At 48.0% G+C, this 17,993-nt stretch overlaps 1 protein-coding gene across 1 annotated transcript; it reads right to left on the bottom strand.

Moving 5' to 3' along the window:
• Nucleotides 1–1,585: 1,585 nt before the first annotated feature.
• Nucleotides 1,586–17,747, bottom strand: LOC126076066 (DNA dC->dU-editing enzyme APOBEC-3B-like). Its single transcript, XM_049884456.1, has 9 exons — nt 17,639–17,747; nt 14,450–14,606; nt 12,514–12,787; nt 11,937–12,051; nt 10,630–10,704; nt 4,468–4,615; nt 2,491–2,758; nt 2,126–2,241; nt 1,586–1,673 (listed from the first exon to the last, which is right to left on the bottom strand). Exons 1-9 carry the CDS (start codon nt 17,668–17,670, stop codon nt 1,620–1,622), a joined length of 1,239 nt encoding a protein of 412 aa, XP_049740413.1. The 5' UTR covers nt 17,671–17,747; the 3' UTR covers nt 1,586–1,619.
• Between the last annotated feature and the right edge of the window lie 246 nt (nt 17,748–17,993).

Genomic DNA, 17,993 nt, shown 5'->3' with positions numbered 1-17,993 from the left:
TGTTAGTTGTATGTTAATTTGTTCCCTCTACAAACCTGGGAGAATGGCTCGGGGAACGTGATGGTTCCCAATTCTGGCCCAGGGGCCATGACAGTGATAATCTCTGAAGCCAGACTGGGGGGAGGGGGGACCACAGTGGGGAGGGGGTAGGTGAATGGGAGAGAGGCATTTCCCGGAGGGGGAAGTGTTTTTTTTTTTTTTTTTGTTTTGTTTTTTGATCCTGCAAGGCAGGTTACATGCTTGCACTTAGCTTTTGTACATTCGGTGTTGCTTACCCCTGGTTCTGAACCCTTGTGCATGTTCTCCACTACTTGGTTTCTCCTGGTGTGAAAAACTTGTACCAAGTGCTCCTGATTGCCTCAGCCCTCGAGTTCCGGCCAATCCAGCCTGCAGGGTGTCAGCCAGGTCACATCTGGCAAATCCTTTCTGCTTCTGAACTGCCTCTCCCTCCCCGTCACTCAGTCTGCCTCCTCAACTTTGTCTTTGATATTCAGAGCCCTTAGACTGTCATATAAAATTGATTCACTTATTTTTGGGGGGTCTTTGTTGTTAAAAAGTTTCTTATAAGCTGCATGGAAGGGTTAATTATGTTCACATTTAGCGTCATGCACCTGAATTTATACTTTCCATCTGATTATTTGTTCATTATTTATTGTAACTCGTCCCCCTCCCCCCCTTTTCCTGTTTCTCCATTCTGGTGGGAAGACAGGGAAGGCAGGGGTGCTGGTGTGGGTGGAGAAGTGCTGTCTTCACCAGACCAGCTTTGCAGCATGGTTTGGGGATTCTTCCTGGCTTTGAAGCCTCCCAACCCAGTCATCTACCTTTCCTAGAGCTTCAGTGAGCCATGCAACATCTTTTTTTTTTTTTCTTCTGTTTTAATTAGCGAGAGTTGGTGCTAGTTGCTAAGAACGCTAAATAAAAGTTTTTCTCTCTTTTTTTTAAGTCAATTCTACTGGGGCACCTCTACTCAATAGAGGTCTGCCTTATTTATTTAGACACAGACTGTCAGAAGAGGCAAACGATACCTAGATCACAAAATAATCCAACGATTCTAAACTAGAGAAGCCTTGGTGGTGCAGTGGTTAAAATGCTGCGCTGCTAACCAAGAAGTCAGTGGTTTGAACCCACCGGCCGTTCTGTGGGAGAAAGATGTGGCAGTCTGCTTCCGTAAAGATTTACAGCCTCGGAAGCCCTATGGGGGCAGTTCCACTCTGTCCTGTGGGGTCACTATGAGTCAGAATTGACTTTATGGCAGTGGGTTTGGTTTTGGTTTATTCTAAACTAGACAGGGACTTCTCAGATAAGAACGTTTTTCTCAGTGTTGTCTTATACTTACTTTCATGAGGGACAATCTAATTGCCTCTTAGAAGGTAGCCCAGGTTTTATAGACTTAAAATTTATCTTTATTTTTGACAATTATAAAACTATGCAGCCATTTATAAAAAAAAAACAGAAATGAGTGAAGGTCAAAAGAAAATCTCTGGACTTAGGACAAGGTACGCATCGGTGGACAGGTCAGTCTGTAACACTTGCTACTTGCTTCTAAGAGTCATCAGTGTATGGAGCCCTGAGATGCTCCAGGGAAGGCTCACATATCTTGAGGATGACAGTGCTAGGGATCAAAGATACAAATTCCTAAAGACTTCATTTAAATCATCCGGAGTCGAGCGTTTCTGAGAAAGAAGAGAAGAAATTAGGAAGCATAGCTTGGCAAGAGACTGTGCCAGGAGGAAGGGAAGGAGAGGTGAAAACGAAAGCTGGGAGTCCCTGGTGGGAGAAGGGAGCAAAAAAAAGGTGTTGTGAGAAAAGAGAAAGGTGTGTGGTGTGTATGTGTGATGTGTGTGTGTGGTGTACGTGTACATGTGGTGTGTGTGTGCTGTGTAAGTATGTGTAGTGTGTATGTGTGTGTTTGGTGTATGTGTGATATGTGTATGAGTGTGTGTGGTGTGTGTATGTGAGTGTGTGTAATGTGTATAGTGTGTATGTGTGTGGGGGGGGTGCATGTGTGAGCAGTGGGAAGAGAGCCAGGGAGAAGGATGGGAGGCTGAAGCAGGGAAAATCTGATAGGGGTGCAGGTGGGGAAGAGACCAGGGAGATGAGGGGCCTACAGTGGGGGCAGTCTCACCTCCAGGATTCTCTTGAGCCGTTCTTCTATGTTCTTACTGTATGAATCCAGCTTCTCCCAGGGTTCAAAGGGCATCCCTTTGTTGTCCACAAAGTTTTTCCAGCAGTACTCAAACTCTGAGGTGAAAGAGGGGAACTGTCAGGCCCCAGGGGTGGGGCCTGCGAGCCCTTGCCCCACAGGGCCAGGGTCTTCTTCTTTTCCCTCCCCTCGCTTCCTCTGCTTGGACCTTGTTGTCTCTCCAGAATATTCTCTTCCAGGTGGATTCTGACCCCGGGCCACAGCTGGGACACCATCCTTCCCTTCCGGAATTATGAAGCCTCCCATCCCCTACTGGCTTTCCATGGACAGCTCAGTTCTCCTCCTACCTCTGTCGGTCATGACAGTCACAGGGACATCGGAATTCTGCAGATGCTGCAGCCCCTGGATATACTTCCAGATCCAGTGGTAGTAGAGGCGGGAGGTGTAAATTTTCAGGCACAGGTGGGAGTTGCCCTTTACAAAACTGACCAGTTTCCGAGCACAGCTGTGACAGGGGCTCCACGTGAAGTAGCAGGTGATGAAGTAGAGCCTGCCTTGGTCCAGGCCCATGGAACCTATCTCTTCAATAAACTGACTTTCCGCATGGTGACCTTCCTGGGGAGGGCCCCAGAGAGAAAGAAAGAAGGGTTAGAGGGCAGAGCTCAGAGGTGGAACTGAGGGCAAAGATGGGGATGGGAGGCTAGGCCCCATGAACTTCTGAGTGTGTGAGCTTGCCACGGACAGGGAAAGGGATCCTCCTTCACTTGCTCAGTTACTCGCTGGCTCACTCATTCATCCATTCAACATTCAAAGCACCCACAGCTTTATCTGAGTCAGGCACAGACCTCTGCCTTCCAGTGCCCACAGCTGGACGGGGAGGCTGTTGGCACAGTGCTGAACACTCTGTGGCATGCCCCTTTGGACACTTGTCCACCTAGTTGTCTGAAGATGTTTCCACCTGGGGATCCTAAGATATAGGTCAGGGTGGGAGCCAGGGGAGCAGGACAGGTCGGGAGACAGGTGGGAAGGAGCGTATGGAGAAGGGCAGGAACATATGGAGATCTTATGGGTGAAGTTTAGTGCTGGGTCTTGGGGATAGCCATGTGCTAAGGGCTGTGAGGTCGCTGGGCTAAGTGCTCGGCTGCTATCTGAAAGGTTGGCAGTTTGAATGCACCCAGCAGTGCTATGGAAGAAAGTCCTGGCGATCTGCATCTGTAGGATTACAGTCAAGAAAACCCTCCAAAGAGGTTCTGCTCCGAAGCATTGACTTGACGGCAACGGGGTTTGGTCTGGTTTGACCACCACTCATCTGTCAACTTGTACTGTGGCGGCTTGCATGTTGCTGTCATGCTGGAAGCTATGCCACCAGTATTAGCAACTTGATGTTGAGTAAGAGGGGAAAAAAAGGGGGGTACTGGAGGCTGAGGGTGTACCTTAATTGAGCAGCAACTATGTGTCAGGCAGAGTGTGACAGGCACTGTGTCACCGAAGCCATGGCAACCCTGGGATGGATGCAGTTTTGCAACCATACTACAGAGGAGAGCACACAGTTGGTATCACCCAGAACCTCAGTTTCCTCATCCATGAAATGGGGATGAAACCAGTAATAACCACCCTGCTGAGGCAAGATGTCCAGCAGGAGGGGCTGCAGAGAGAATGGAGTTTGGTGGGGCCCCTGGACAGGACCAGAGCAGCTAAGGCCCGGCATCTACACAGCACAGCACCAGACACAGGTACAGACCCACCTGACCCACAGCACTAGTTTCTGCCCCCTGGAACCACATGTGAGGTCCACCCCAGGAGCAGCCCTGGAGCAGGCTGACCTTCCTTGGCCTGCCCAGATGAGGACAGAGCCTGCCTGAGGCCTTCCTTTGTGGCTCCTGGCACTCCTCCCCCCTGCCTGCACCTCACCACCGTGTCTCCCACCCTGGCTTCATCCTACTTTACATACCACGGAACCAAACTGAGCTTTTTGCAAGATTCTGCCAGCCTCCCCACCCCGATCCCCATGCCCTCTCTCCGTGAGGTCGTTACTGAGTTGACATCTGAAGGATGAGTATACGGTAAGAGGGCCAGGAAGAGCATTCTTCTGGAGGGAACAGCATCTATGGAGGCCTGGGGGTGGGAAAGAATGTGGGGAGCTCCAGGGAAGCTGGGCTAATTCTGACTAATAAGCGGCAGCAGCAGCAGGACCAAAGGCTAAGAAAACACAGAAGTTGCCATGGCAAATGAAGAACTTCTAGGCTCGTACCACATGCATGTTCCCTGCAAATCCCGTGGGTTCAGCCCCTGCCAGCCCTGTGCCCAGAGAGCCCGAACAGCACCTCGTAGTGAAAGCAGCCTTTGACGGGTTGGAGGCCATTCAGCTCGTAGCACAAGTAGGTCTTCCTCTTATAGTAGGGCTTTTTGAGCTTGTGCTTATTGTTAAATTGCTGGTAGAATATGCCTTCTGTTAACAGGTCCCTTGGGTTTCTGTGCAACAGGAAGGAGAAAATCAAAAATGCAGAGAGCGTCCTCTGGAGCCACTCTAGGCTCCTGTCACCTCAGATCCCTTTGAGCCCCAGGGGAAGGTAAGGAAGGGTCTCTGCTTCGTTGGCCAAGAGGCCTGGGGGCTGTGGGAGGAGAAAGGAATAGGGTGCTGGCAAGGGCAGCAGGGAGAGGGTGAACTCTCCCACCTTGTACCCCACTGCTTAACCCCCATCCGGCACAGCATCCACCATGGCCCACACTTGAGGCCAGTTTGCCTGCAGAATGCCCTTGTCACTGTTTCTTCCTGGGATGGGTGGGGAGCCTCTCCCTGAGAAGGGCAGGCTGCACCTTCCCCTGGTCACCCCCAGGTCCCTCCTTGTTACAGCCCACTCCTTTATGCCACTTACCCACTGTTCTTTGAGCCCCAGACCCCCTGTCCAGCCGCCCCTCCTGGGTGCCCCACAAGCATCTCCACTCTAACTGCTGCAATGCCAGAGCCCTTCTCTTTTGGGAGTGAGGGAATGGAACTGGTGTGTCCTCTAACTCTATGCTCTTTGTTCAGCTGTGGGCATCACAATTTTGTCTAAACACAGGCAAACAGGAAAGACCATTGTCACCAAGGGATTGCTGAAACAGAGATTTTTGGCGGAAGGACCCACAGAGCTTTTTCTCTCCCTAATAGTGATTATACTCGATAGAGCATTCAACCTTATATCTTGCTTTCTTTTTCATTTAATATTAGATTGCAAAGTGGCCAGGCCAATGTGAGCATGCAGACTCATTGGGTTCTTTCTGATCAATGTTGTTAGCTCCCCACAGGTAGATGTAGGTAGATAGAACCAGGAGTCTACCTACCCCCTTTGGACAAGTCCTACGGGAAGCATTCATGATTCGGCAGATACAAAAACAGCTTCAACAGTTGCTTGGGAAGCTCAGTGAGGCCCCTGCTCTGTCCTCTTGGGAACTCTGACAAAATCACCTTGTGTGAACATTCTGCCCAAGGCAAATGTGACTTTTCTCACCACTGAGTCAGGTCCAGGCGGATAGACTCCCTGGGACATGGCATCATGCTGAGGGTGTCATTCCTCAGACACAGACCACGGGTGCAATAGGTGTCCAGACGCCATTTGTGCAGGTCTAGAAATGCCTCCAGCCTATTTCTAGCCAACACAGTTCAACATCATTAATTCCACCATGAAAAACCATTTCTACCATCTATTAGAAAAGAAAAAAATGTCTACCATCTATTACCCCCACGTGTCTGTCAGTTTGTCGTACTGTGGGGGCTTGCGTGTTGCTGTGATGCTGAAAGCTGTGCCGCCTGTATTCAGATATCAGCAGGGTCACCCATGGTGGACAGGTTTCAGCTGAGCTTCCAGACTAAGACAGACTACGAAGAAGGACCTGGCAGTCTACTTCTGACAAGCATTAGCCAGTGAAAATCTCATGACTAGCAGCAGAACATTGTCTGATATAGTGCTGGAAGATGAGCCCCCCAGGTTGGAAGGCACTCAAAAGATGACTGGGGAAGAGCTGCCTCCTCAAAGTGAAGTCGACCTTAATGATGTGGATGGAGTCAAGCTTTCGGGACCTTCATTTGCAGAAGAAACCGCTGCAAACATCCATTAATAATCAGAACCTGGAATGTATGAAGTATGAATCTAGGAAAATTGGAAATCATCTAAAATGAAATGGAATGCATAAACATCGATATCCTAGGCATTAGTGAGCTGAAATGGACTGGCATTGGCCATTCTGAATCTGACAATCATGTAGTCTACTATGCCGGAAACGACAACTTGAAGAGGAATGGCGTTGCATTCATTGCCAAAAAGAACATTTCAAGATCTATGCTGAAGTACAACACTGTCAGTGATAGGATAATATCCATACCCCTACAAGGAAGACCAGTTAATACGACTATTATTCAAATTTACTCACCAACCACTAAGGCCAAAGATAAAGAAATTGAAGATGTTTACCAACTTCTGCAGTCTGAAATTGATCAAACAATCAGGACGCACTGATAATTACTGGTGACTGGAATGCGAAAGTTGGAAGCAAAGAAGAAGAATCGATAGTTAGAAAATATGCCCTTGGTGGTAGAAACAATGCTGAAGATTGCATGATTGAATTTTGCAACATCAACGACTTCATCGCAAATACCTTTTTTCACCAACATAAACGGCAACTATACACATGGACCTTGCTAGCTGGAATACACAGGAATCAAATTGACTACATCTGTGAAAAAAGACCATGGAGAAGCTCAATATCATCAGTCAGAACAAGGCTAGGAGCCAACTGCGGATCAGATCAACAATTACTCATATGCAAGTTCAAGTTGAAGCTGAAGAAAATTAGAACAAGTCCACAGGAGTCAAAGTACCACCTTGAGTATATCCCATCTGAATTTAGAGACCATTTCAAGAATAGATTTGATGCGTTGAGCACTAATGACAGAAGGCCAGACAAGTTGTGGAAGGATATCATATATGAAGAAAGCAAGAGGTCATTAAAAAGACAGGAGAAAAAGAAAAAGCCAAAATGGATGTCAGAAGAGATTCTGAAACTTGCTCTTGAATGTCAAGTAGCTAAAGCAAAAGGAAAAATTGGAAGTGAAAGAGGTGAACAGAAGATTTCAAAGGGCTGCTCGACAAGACAAAGTAAAGTATTATGATGATATGTGCCAACACCTGGAGATAAAAAACCAAAAGAGAAGAACACACTCAGCATTTCTCAAGCTGAAAGAACTGAAGAAAAAGTTCAAGCCTCGAGTTGCAATATTGAAGGATTCTATGGTGAAAATATTAAATGATGCAGGAAGCTTCAGAAGATGGAAGGAATACACAGAGTCACTATGCCAAAAAGAATTGGTCGACATTCAACCATTTCAGGAGGTAGTATATGATCAGGAACCAACGATACTGAAGGAAGAAGTCCAAGCTGCACTGAAGGCATTGACGAAAACCAAAGCTACAGGAACTGACGGAATACCGATTGAGATGTTTCAACAAACGGATGCAGCGCTGGTTGTGATCACTCATCTACGCCAAGAAATTTGGAAGACAGCTTCCTGGCCAACCAGTTGGAAGAGATCCATATTTATGCCTATTCCCAAGAAAGGTGATCCAACTAAATGCAGAAATTACCAAAAATATCATTAATATCACATACAAGTGAAATTTTGCCGAAGATCATTCAAAAGCGGCTGCAGCAGTATATCAACAGGGAACTGCCAGAAATTCAAGCCGGATTCAGAAGAGGATGTGGAACCAGGGATATCATTGCTGTCAGATGGGTCCTGACTGAAAGCAGAGAATACCAGAAAGATGTTTACCTGTATTTTATTGACTACACAAAGGCGTTTGACTGTGTGGATCATAACAAATTATGAATAATGTTGCGGAGAATGGGAATTCCAGAACATTTATTTGTGCTCATGAGAAACCTTTACATAGATCAAGAGGCAGTCATTCGAACAGAACAAGGGGATACTGCATGGTTTAAAGTCAGGAAAGGTGTATGTTAGGGTTGTATCCTTTCACCATACCTATTCAATCTGTATTCTCAACAAATAATCCTAGAAGCTGGACTGTATGAAGAAGAACAGGACATCAGGATTGGAGGCAGGTTCATTAACAACCTGCGTTATGCAGATGACACAACCTTGCTTGCTGAAAGTGAAGAGGACTTGAAGCGCTTACTGATGAAGATCAAATATGACAGTCTTCAGTATGGATTGCACCTCAACATAAAGAAAACAAAAATCCTCACAGCTGGACCAATAAGCAACATCATGATAATTGGAGAAAACATTGAGGTTGTTAAGGATTTCATTTTACTTGGATCCACAATCCACACCCATGGAAGCAGCAGTGAAGAAATCAAAAGATGCATTGCATTGGGCAAATCTATTGCAAAAGACCTCTTCAAGGTGTTGAAAACAGAATGTCATCTTGAGGGCTAAGGTGCACCTGACCCAAGCCATGGTGTTTTCAATTACCTCATATGCATGCAAAAGATGGGCAATGAATAAGGAAGATCAAAGAAGAATTGACACCTTTGTGTTGTGGTGTTGAAGAAGAGTATTGAATATACCATGGACTGTGAAAAGAACGAACAAATCTGTCTTAGAAGAAGTACAACCAGAGAAGGCTCCTTAGAAGCAAGGATGGCGAGACTAAGTCTCACATACTTTGGACTTGTTATCAGGAAGGGATCAGTCCCTGGAGAAGAACATCATGCTTGATAAAGCAGAGGGTCAGCAAAAAAGAGGAAGACCCTCAACTAGATGGATCGACACAGTGGCTGCAAGAATGAGTTCAAGGATAGCAACAGTTATGAGGATGGCGCAGGACTGGGCAGTGTTTTGTTCTGTTGTGCATAGCGTCACTATGAGTTAGAACTGACTTGAAGGCACCTAACAACAACAACAACAGGACAATAGGACCTCTCAGGCCAGGATTTGAGGACCTGGACTTCAAATTTGCATCCAGAAAACTGTCTGCTTGCCTTGTGTTATGGATTGAATTGTGTCCCCCAGAATATGTGTTAGCTTGGTTAGGCCATTATTCCTGGTATTGTGTGGTTTCCTCCATTTCGTGATTGTAATTTTATGTTAAAGAGGATTACGGTGAGATTGTAACACCCTTACTAATGTCATATCCCTGATCCAATGTAAAGGAAGTTTCCCTGGGGTGTGGCCTGCACCAGCTTTTATCTTACTAGAGATAAAAGAAAGTGTAGGGAGCAGAGAGCAGGGGACCTCGTACCAGCAAGAAAGCAGTGTTGTGTGCAGAGGGCGTCCTTTGGACCCAGGGTTCCTGTGTGGAGAAGTTCCTAGTCTAAGGGAAGATTGATGACAAGGACCTTCCTCCAGAACCAACTGAGAGAGAAAGCCTTCCCATGGAGCTGATGCCCTGAATTTGGACTTCTGCCCTACTTTGCTGTGAGGAAATAAATTGCTCTTTGTTAAAGCCATCCACTTGTGGTACTTCTGTTATAGCAGCACCAGATCACTAAGACACCTTGTCACAGGTCAACCAAGGACCATCAGATACAAAACCCAGAGCATCTTTATCTAAAGGATGACTTCCTTAGCAGCCACCTCAGATTCGAGATTTCATGCATAGATGACTCCCAAATGAACCTTTCCCTGTCACTCCACTGATGTCCCTGCCCAACACATCCCACTGTGCCCAGGGGCCACGGGAGGGGCACTGGGGTTATAAGAGTTTTAACAGCTGAAATACGGAGAGGAGCTTAGAGGCTTCCTGTGCATGGCACCCTCTTTATCTCCATCTGTCCTAATGCTCCTGGGGCCACTGCTGATGGTAGATGCCAGAACAAGCTGTCCCCTGCTAGGAAGAGCATTCGGATCCACACAATGGGGTGCTGGTAAAAGTCACAGAGCTAAGACATCCCCCCGGCCTGAGAAGCAGGAAGGAGCCATGTGCTGTCCAGCTGAGAGAACGGAAGGTGTTATGGATGGAAATGTGTCCCCTGCCACCAAATATGTTTGGAATCTAAACCCCTATAATGGTGGCTGTAATGTAATCCAATCTAATGTAATCATCTTCCGTAAAGTAACCTAATGTGTATAATCAGTCAGTTGAGATGATGCCAGTGTAGGGTGGATCCTAAACCTAATCTCTTCTGAGTCGTATAAAGAGCAGCACAGACACAGGCAGACACAAAGTGGAACACAGACGCCATGAGAGGAGTGCCGCGGAACACCTGGGGCCATCGACAAGTTCCCTCATTTGGACTTTTAGCTTCCGAAACTGTGAGAAAACAAAATCCGGTTTTTAGAGCCACCCACTTGTGGTATTTGTATTACAGCAGCACTAGGTAACCAAGACAGAAGGTGAGACTGGAAATTTTGCTGGTGATTCTTGCAAGGAAAGTCATCAAGCGTGTGCCCTTTGAGACAGGGAGCATGGACATGTCCTGGGAGTGAAACTCACTGGGTTTGACAGGGCATCAGGGAGGTCTGTGTGGTACTTGAGACTGACCTTTCTCCTCGTCCATATTCTTGAGGCGGAAGAGTGCTTCCGAACTGGCCATTTTGACTCCTTGATTCTGATGACCTAGACAATCAAGTAATGTGTCACTCGGACATCTGTGCCCCACTGTGCCTCCCCCATTTGAGGAAATAGGGGAGCAGGGAGAAGTCGGGACAAATATGATGAAGTAGCTGGAGAGAACCACCTGGTCCTGCCCTTAGGCATTGTGTCCAGGGACCTGTCCAAACCGCAGTGGGTTCTGGGGACAGGGGTAAAGGGAGGAACAGCAGCTATGAGTGGGCCCCAAGATGTTCTCCAGCATGATTTTCCGCATTTATTCCAACCTGAATACCTTCCTTCTTCTATTTCCTTCTTCTGTGACTGCCTGCCTAGAATCACACCATATTAGGCTGAACTCTTGCTTCTTCTTGGTGCCAGTCATGTGATGGCAATGGTTGGGTGTCCCAGGGACCCTGTCTGGCACCTCTGAGCCTGGTTAACTTCCTCTCACCATGATCTCGCTGTATTTGCTTCTGTGGTCAAAAGAGTCAGGAGCTCACTTCCTGTTTTGCCTGGCCTGCCCCAGCTACCCTTTTGCTGCCCTGTCCCGGGGGTCCTTCAAATTTTTATTCTGTGTTTTGGAAAAGGTCTGATGGTCTCAGGCCTCATTTAACCCAATCCTACTTTTTTCTTAAAACATATTTAAATGTAAACTTAGCCATTAAGGTTTTCTTCCTCTCACTCTCCATCACCATCCCCAAGCCATATCCCATTACAGAGCTGCATGTCTGTGAGCAATTTGGGAGTGGGATAAAGGACGGGGAGAAGCAAGGGTTGGGGTATTGATGATGCACAGAGTGGAGGAGGATGGGATGGGGCCGGAGGATGCAAGAAGGCTCTGGAATGGTTGGCATGTCAGGGCCATGGCAAGAATAATATAGAAAGACAACACATGGACCCAGGCTCCGATCCCTCCCCTGCCCGCTCAGTCTTTTCCACCAAGGGTCCTTGTTCTCTGATGACTCAGTCCGTCTTGAAGGATGTTTCTCCAATTTTCCAATTTCCGTACTTACACATGTTCATGCCATTTGCTTTCAGTTTAACAACAATATTTGGGTAATATGCAAGATGGAAGGAGCCAGGGCAGGGGGCTCTGTGAGACCCTAGGAAGTGGAGGTGGTAGGAATTGAAGGAACTGGGGAGAGAGTTGGGGTGACAGCAGGCAGAGGGGAAAGCCTCAGAGACGTGAAAGAGAACGAGAGGGAGGGGCAGGAGATGAGCGGAGGGAGGGACATGGCCCAGAGGATGGCCCTCACCTGTGAATGTTCTTAAGCTCAGCGTTCCAGTCCTCAGAATTTTTATCCAGGTTCATCCAAGGCTGGAATGGCTTTTCCTCATGGTTCACAAAGTTTTCCCAACAATATTCAAAGTCTGAGATGAAAAACAAACAAACAAAAAAACCTGTTGCCGAGGGGCCCTGGTGGCGCAGTGGATAAGAACTTCGCTGCTAACCAAAAGGTTGGTTCAAACCCACCATGGGAGAAAGATGTGGCAGTCTGCTTCCCTAAGAATTACAGCCTTGGAAACCTGCTGGGGCGGTTCTACTGTGTCCTATAGGGTCACTATAAAGGTCTGAGATGAAAGAGGGGAGTGAAGAGTCAGCTCCCAGCAGGCCTTGCGACCCGACCCTCCCCTGCCTTCCTTGAGAACCAGGTCCTGTCTCAGCCTTCCCAGCTCCCTTCCCAGCTGGCACCCTAGGTCCATCCACTCCTTACTCTGGTCCCTCTGCTGCCCTGCCCCCGCCCCTCCCCAAGTGCATTTTCCTGCCCACCGCCCTAGGGCGCCTCTCACCTTTTTTTTTTTTTTTCTCTAGTGCCATCGAGTCGCTCTCACCTTTAAGAGACATGATTTTGACCTCCGCCCTTGCCTGCGACAGCCTGTGGAGCCCTCGTCTGTTCTCTAGTTTCTTGGAGAAGTAGAGGCGGGAGGCAAGGATGCGAAGCCTCACGGTGCCGTGTGACTTCAGGAAGTTGGCCACTTGGTCCGCGCAGCGGGAGCAGGGGCTCCAGGATATGTACCAGGTGACTTGGTAGCACTCTCCAAGGCGGAGTCGCTTGAAGAACCAAGCGAGGAAGACCAGTTCTGCATGGTGGCCTGGAGGCTGGTCCTTGGAGAGACAGTGAGGGACAGGGTGGGGGGGGCGGGGCTGGGAGATGAGTGGGTGGAGAAGCAGTGTGCTTGAGGGAGGGGATAAGTGGAGTGGGGAGAAGGGACCAGGACAGGAGCCCCGGGGGCATCTTAATTCATCCCTTCTTTCTTCCTTCTCCTCCCTCCTTCTCTGTATTCATCCCTTCCCACATTCATTAACTCATCCATTAATTCTCTCATTCATTCATTCAACAAGCATTCTGAGTTCCTGCTTGGGGCCAGACCCCAGGCCCAGGCTTGTTCTCTGCTTGCTGTCTGCTGGGGATGGCCACAGAGCTGCACTGTCCCATTAGGGCGCCACTAGCCACATGTGGCAGCTATTGAGCATTTGACACATGGCTCGTCTGAATGCAGAGGAGCGGTTAAGTGTAAAATATATACTGCTGTTTAAAGACTTAGTACAAAAAAAAAAGGATGTAAACTATCCCGTGAAGAATTTTCATATTAATTATAGGTTGAAATAATACTTTAAATATATTGGACTCACTAAATTACTGTCATTAATTTTATCTGTTTCCTTTTACTTTTTAGACTGGATACTGGAAAGTTTAAATTACATATATGACCCCCATTATGTTTCTAGGGGAAACCCTGGTGGGGTAATGGTTAAGTGGTACAGCTGCTAACCAAAGGGTTGGCAGTTCGAATCCGCCATGCGCTTCTTGAAAACTCTACGGAGCAGTTCTACTCTGTCCGCTAGGGTCACTATGAGTCGAAATCGACTCCATGGCAGCGGGTGGTGGTGCTGGTGGATGTTTCTAGGAGTCCCTGGTGATGCAAAAATGGTCAAGCACTTGACTACTAGCCAAAAGGTTAACATTCAAATCCACCCAGAGGCACCTTGGAAGACAGGCCTGGCAATCTGCTTCTGAGAGGTCACAGCCTTGAAAACCCTATGGAGCAGTTCTACTCTGCACACACAGTGTTGCCTGCAAGTCAACTCGGCACCTAACAACAACAACTGTCTTTCCACTGGATAGTGCAGCTATAGCGCAACCCCCAACCCCAGCCCACAAATGGCTTCCTCCCCCAAACGTGCTCTGCAAAGTCTCCAGTCTGGGTGGAGGTGAGAGGGCAGGTGTGTGCTGGGACACTTTGCAGTTGTTAGAGGTTGGTGCTGGGGGCTGCAGAGCGGTGGTCCCTGCTCCAGTGGCTGCTGACGCTCTAACAAGTGCGGTAGTGATCACCTTCTGTCCAGGCTCTGAGCAGGCTGTGGGGCAGGACAGGAGGGAGGTGTGGGGTCCTTGTCCGGGAGGGATCGGGGTGTGGTGAGGAGGGGCGGCCAGCTGGGCATGCAGCAGACTTTCCCCAAGTCTGTTAGAGGCAAAGCTCCATTACAAGGGTTTGTAGAAGAACTAGAAGACGCTTATGCTATGGTTTGCTGAACAAAGCCTTGGGTGATAAGTCAAACACCCTCTTTTATCAGGTGGCAGTAGAGGCAAGCAGGGACGTAGAGGGCCAAGGACTGAAGAAAATGTGGGAGGAAAAATATGCAATTGAGAAACCACCATCTGGCATTTTCCTTCTTTCTCTCTCTCTCTTTTTTTTTTTTTTCTTTTACTTTTCTCATTCTCAACTGGCTTAGCTCCTGCCTGGTGTGTGATTATAGTCTGGCAGATACCTGGTTTTGAAAAATCCCAGAGTCAGGGAAGTCAGGTGAGGGCAGAGTATTTGTTTTCACTTCGAAGCACAGGTAGGTGGAATTCCGGCCATCGGCTTTATGTAGGTTTTCAAACTCAGAAGTGAATGTATCTGGACATAAAGTCTTCATTGGCTTTCTGTGGGCAGAAGGAAGAAGCCTAAAATGCAGAGAGCTTTCCCTGGAGTTACTCCAGGCTGCTGTCTCCTGAACACACATCGTTGGACACACCTGGGGGCTGTGCCTGTGGCCACCCGTGAGTCCCCTAACTGCAGAATTTCCTGCTGCCTTTGAGGTCAGGAAGACAGGGAAGAGGAAAAGAAGGGGATGATGCCTAGGCTGCAGGAATGAGTGACCTCTCCCACCTTGGGCTCCAGGTCTGGTCTTTCCAATACGACACGCCCCCCCAACAACCTCCAGTTTTCCTGCCCACTCATCCCCCGACCCATGAGAAAAATGTAAAAGATTAACAAAAACCCCTTCACCCCAAAACAATGGCTTTGAACATTTCCATTCAATTCTTTCCAGGCTTCTCACCTATGCATTTTTTTTTTTTTAAGTTGGTTTAACACCTAGGCTCACAGAGCAATGGAGAGCACAAACTACTCTTCTAAGTGCTTTTACGTATATTGTTAGGGTAGATACAAATTGGAAAAAAAAAGAAAAGAAAAACAAAATTAATTTTCCCTGATTCGAAGGGGAAGGAGGTTTTTTCTATTTTTTTCTTCCCAAGAGCTTGTAAATTCTTTCTCTGCCACTCTTAAATGTGCATAAATCCTGGTAGAAGGCTAAACAAGCTTCTTGCCAGTTTTACAGCCCAGAAATATTACCTCAAGGACGTGGGAATCCTTTGAAATGTAACCATCGAGACAGATTACATCTGTCTTGTCTCCCTTCTTTTGTCACCTCTGTCTCCCATGTTTCATGGATGGGTAGGAGCCTAACATCCAGGGGCACCCTGCTCCAAGTCACAGAACTATCTCCTGTCTTACGGATATGAAAAGCTTATTTTTTCCCTTTGGATAAAGACAATTACCAAACACAGGCGGCTACCCCAACTACTAGACAAATTTAGGGTGCATTATGTTTGAGAAGGAGCCCTGGCGGTGCAATGGTTAAGAGTTCAGCTGCTAACCAAAAGGTCAGCAGTTTGAATCTACCATCTGCTCCTTGGAAACCCTATGGGCAGTTCTACTCTGTCCTATAGGGTTGCTATGAGTCAGAATTGATGGCAACTTTTTTTTTTCCGCCATATGTAAGAAATGGCGCCTTTAAATCTTACTTGAGAATAATTGTTTATCTTAAAATATGTATCAATGGACTTGCATTTACTGGGTTACAAAAACGGCAGGGGCGTAGTGAGGGTAAGGAGGACTCAGGGGTCATCTCTAAGTTGCAACCCCCTCCCCCAATTTCAAGATGAATAGACATTGATAGCCACGACCCATCAGAAGAAATGCCTTCCTCCCCTCTTGTCCAGCTGCCTCAGTCAGGCGCATTTCATATTTGTGGTGTGGCAGAATGTCATTCTGTACCTTGTCTGGGACCCCCTTGGACTTGTGCCCCAAGGTAAGTGTCCCCCTCTGCCTCCTGCCCTTGCTACGCCTGCTTCTGCTTCTACCATGCTTGAAGAAGGACTTTGGGTCATACAGGGTTAATAGAAACTGCTTGGTGGCGCCCCCTCTTCAAGTGGCGTCCAGGGCACGTGTCATACCTGCCACATCTTAGATAAACCCATTGCCTTCAAGTTGATTCCAACTCATAGCGACCCTATAGGACAGAGTTAAACAGCCCCATAGGGTTTCCAAGAAGCGGCTGGTGAATGTGAACTGCTGACCTTTTTGGTTAGCACGCCACAGCTCTTAACCACTGTGCCACCCAGCCTCTGAAAAAGGGTCAGATTCCTTTCTGTCTCTGTGATCTCTTTAGCGGATTGCCTGTGATACACTGTATTCTGGTTTAATGCTTATTCAAGAATTAAATGGTTTTCGTTCCCTTCTACCTTTTCTGGGTTGGAAGAGTAGATTTTGTTTTTAGTTATAATTTCCCCAACGATATGAACTCACTCAACCCTCCCCAAATCCTATGGAGCCATTCCCTCTTTATAGATGAGGCAGCGGAGGCCCCGAGACATGGGCAACCTGCTCAAGTCACAGAACTAGCAAAAGATGGAGCTGGGACCCTGTGTACAGCAACTGTGTTGTGTGATGGTGCAATTATGGAGGTGGCTTTCTTTTTTTACTTAATATTACAATGTGAGCCTTTTTCCTTATCATTACATTTTTCTTAAATTCCATTCTTAATTGCATAGTTATAGAACGGGAAGCGTGAGAGCTTACGTGGTAGACACGTTGGGAACCTTCTGCACCTGACTTTCTGCTGACAGTTGGGGTAGTCTCAGAAGAGGTGATTTATCTACTTGCCTAGAAGAGCTGGAAACCCTGGTAGTGTAGTGGTTAAGTGCTATGGCAGCTAACCAAGAGGTCAGCAGCTAGAATCCACCAGGTGCTTCTTGGAAACTCTATGGGGCAGTTTCTACTCTGTCCTATAGGGTCACTATGAGTCAGAATCGATGCTATGGCAGTGGGTTTGGGGTTTTTTTAGAAGAGCTATTCCCTCCTCCCCCACCCTCTACCAGCACCTGGTGTTTATAGCTGTGAAAATGTCACAGAAATGCACTCAAAGTGCTTTTGACAAAATCCACCAGTGCCTTCAGTCATCCTTTAGTCGCATTCTAAGTGTTCGCAGATCACAAGAACTTGAGAAAGGCGGGTAGAGAGGGCAGCCTGGCAGAGAGCCAGCCCCTGAAGGAGACAGTTAAGGCAGGGAGGGGTTGGCCCAGCCCTTGTGGACTTTCCGGCTGAGAGGCTTCTCAAAGAAAGATCAGGGCTGGCAGGGGGTGTTGGGAGAAGCATCTATTGAAATCAGCAGTGGGGGAATCCTCAGAGCTGGGCACAGACCCTACAGGGGAGTGAGTCCCTCAGAAAGGAGCTCAGAGAGGGACAGAGCTGAGTGCTGGGACTACGGGAGAAGGGGGGATAGGGAAGTGGAGGGAGGTCAGGAGGGTTGGGGGTGAGGGACAGAGGCAGGAGGAGGCCCTGGGCAGAGGTACAGCAGGAAGGAAGAGCCTGCAGCAGAGAGAGGGCCCAGGGGCAGGGCAGGCAGGGGTACCTGGTTCCTGGAGTCTGCGGTGAGCTGGACATGGGCCTGTCCCTCGGCGCTGGGCACTCCGACTCTAGTTCCCACTCACAGGGCTGCCTCTGGCCTCTGGAAAGCCCTTTATCTGTGAGTGTCCTTCCAGGTCATCTGAGCATTGGCCCCACCCCCTTCCTGCTTCAGGCCCTGGTGGGAGGGTACTGGGTAGTTTGCTTCCTCAAACTCAGATCTACTCTCCCTCAGGCCCTCAGGTTTGGTAGGGACTGCCCCCTCCCCTCACTGTGGAGAGGGCCGCCTCTGGGCAGCTGGACACAGTGGAGTTGCAAAAGGAAACAGAAAGTAAATGATGCCAGAGAGGGGGAGGTGGGCT

This window comes from Elephas maximus, chromosome 4, assembly GCF_024166365.1.
Source record: "Elephas maximus indicus isolate mEleMax1 chromosome 4, mEleMax1 primary haplotype, whole genome shotgun sequence".
NCBI lineage: Eukaryota > Metazoa > Chordata > Mammalia > Proboscidea > Elephantidae > Elephas > Elephas maximus.
This window is presented reverse-complemented; position numbering and strand designations above follow the sequence as displayed.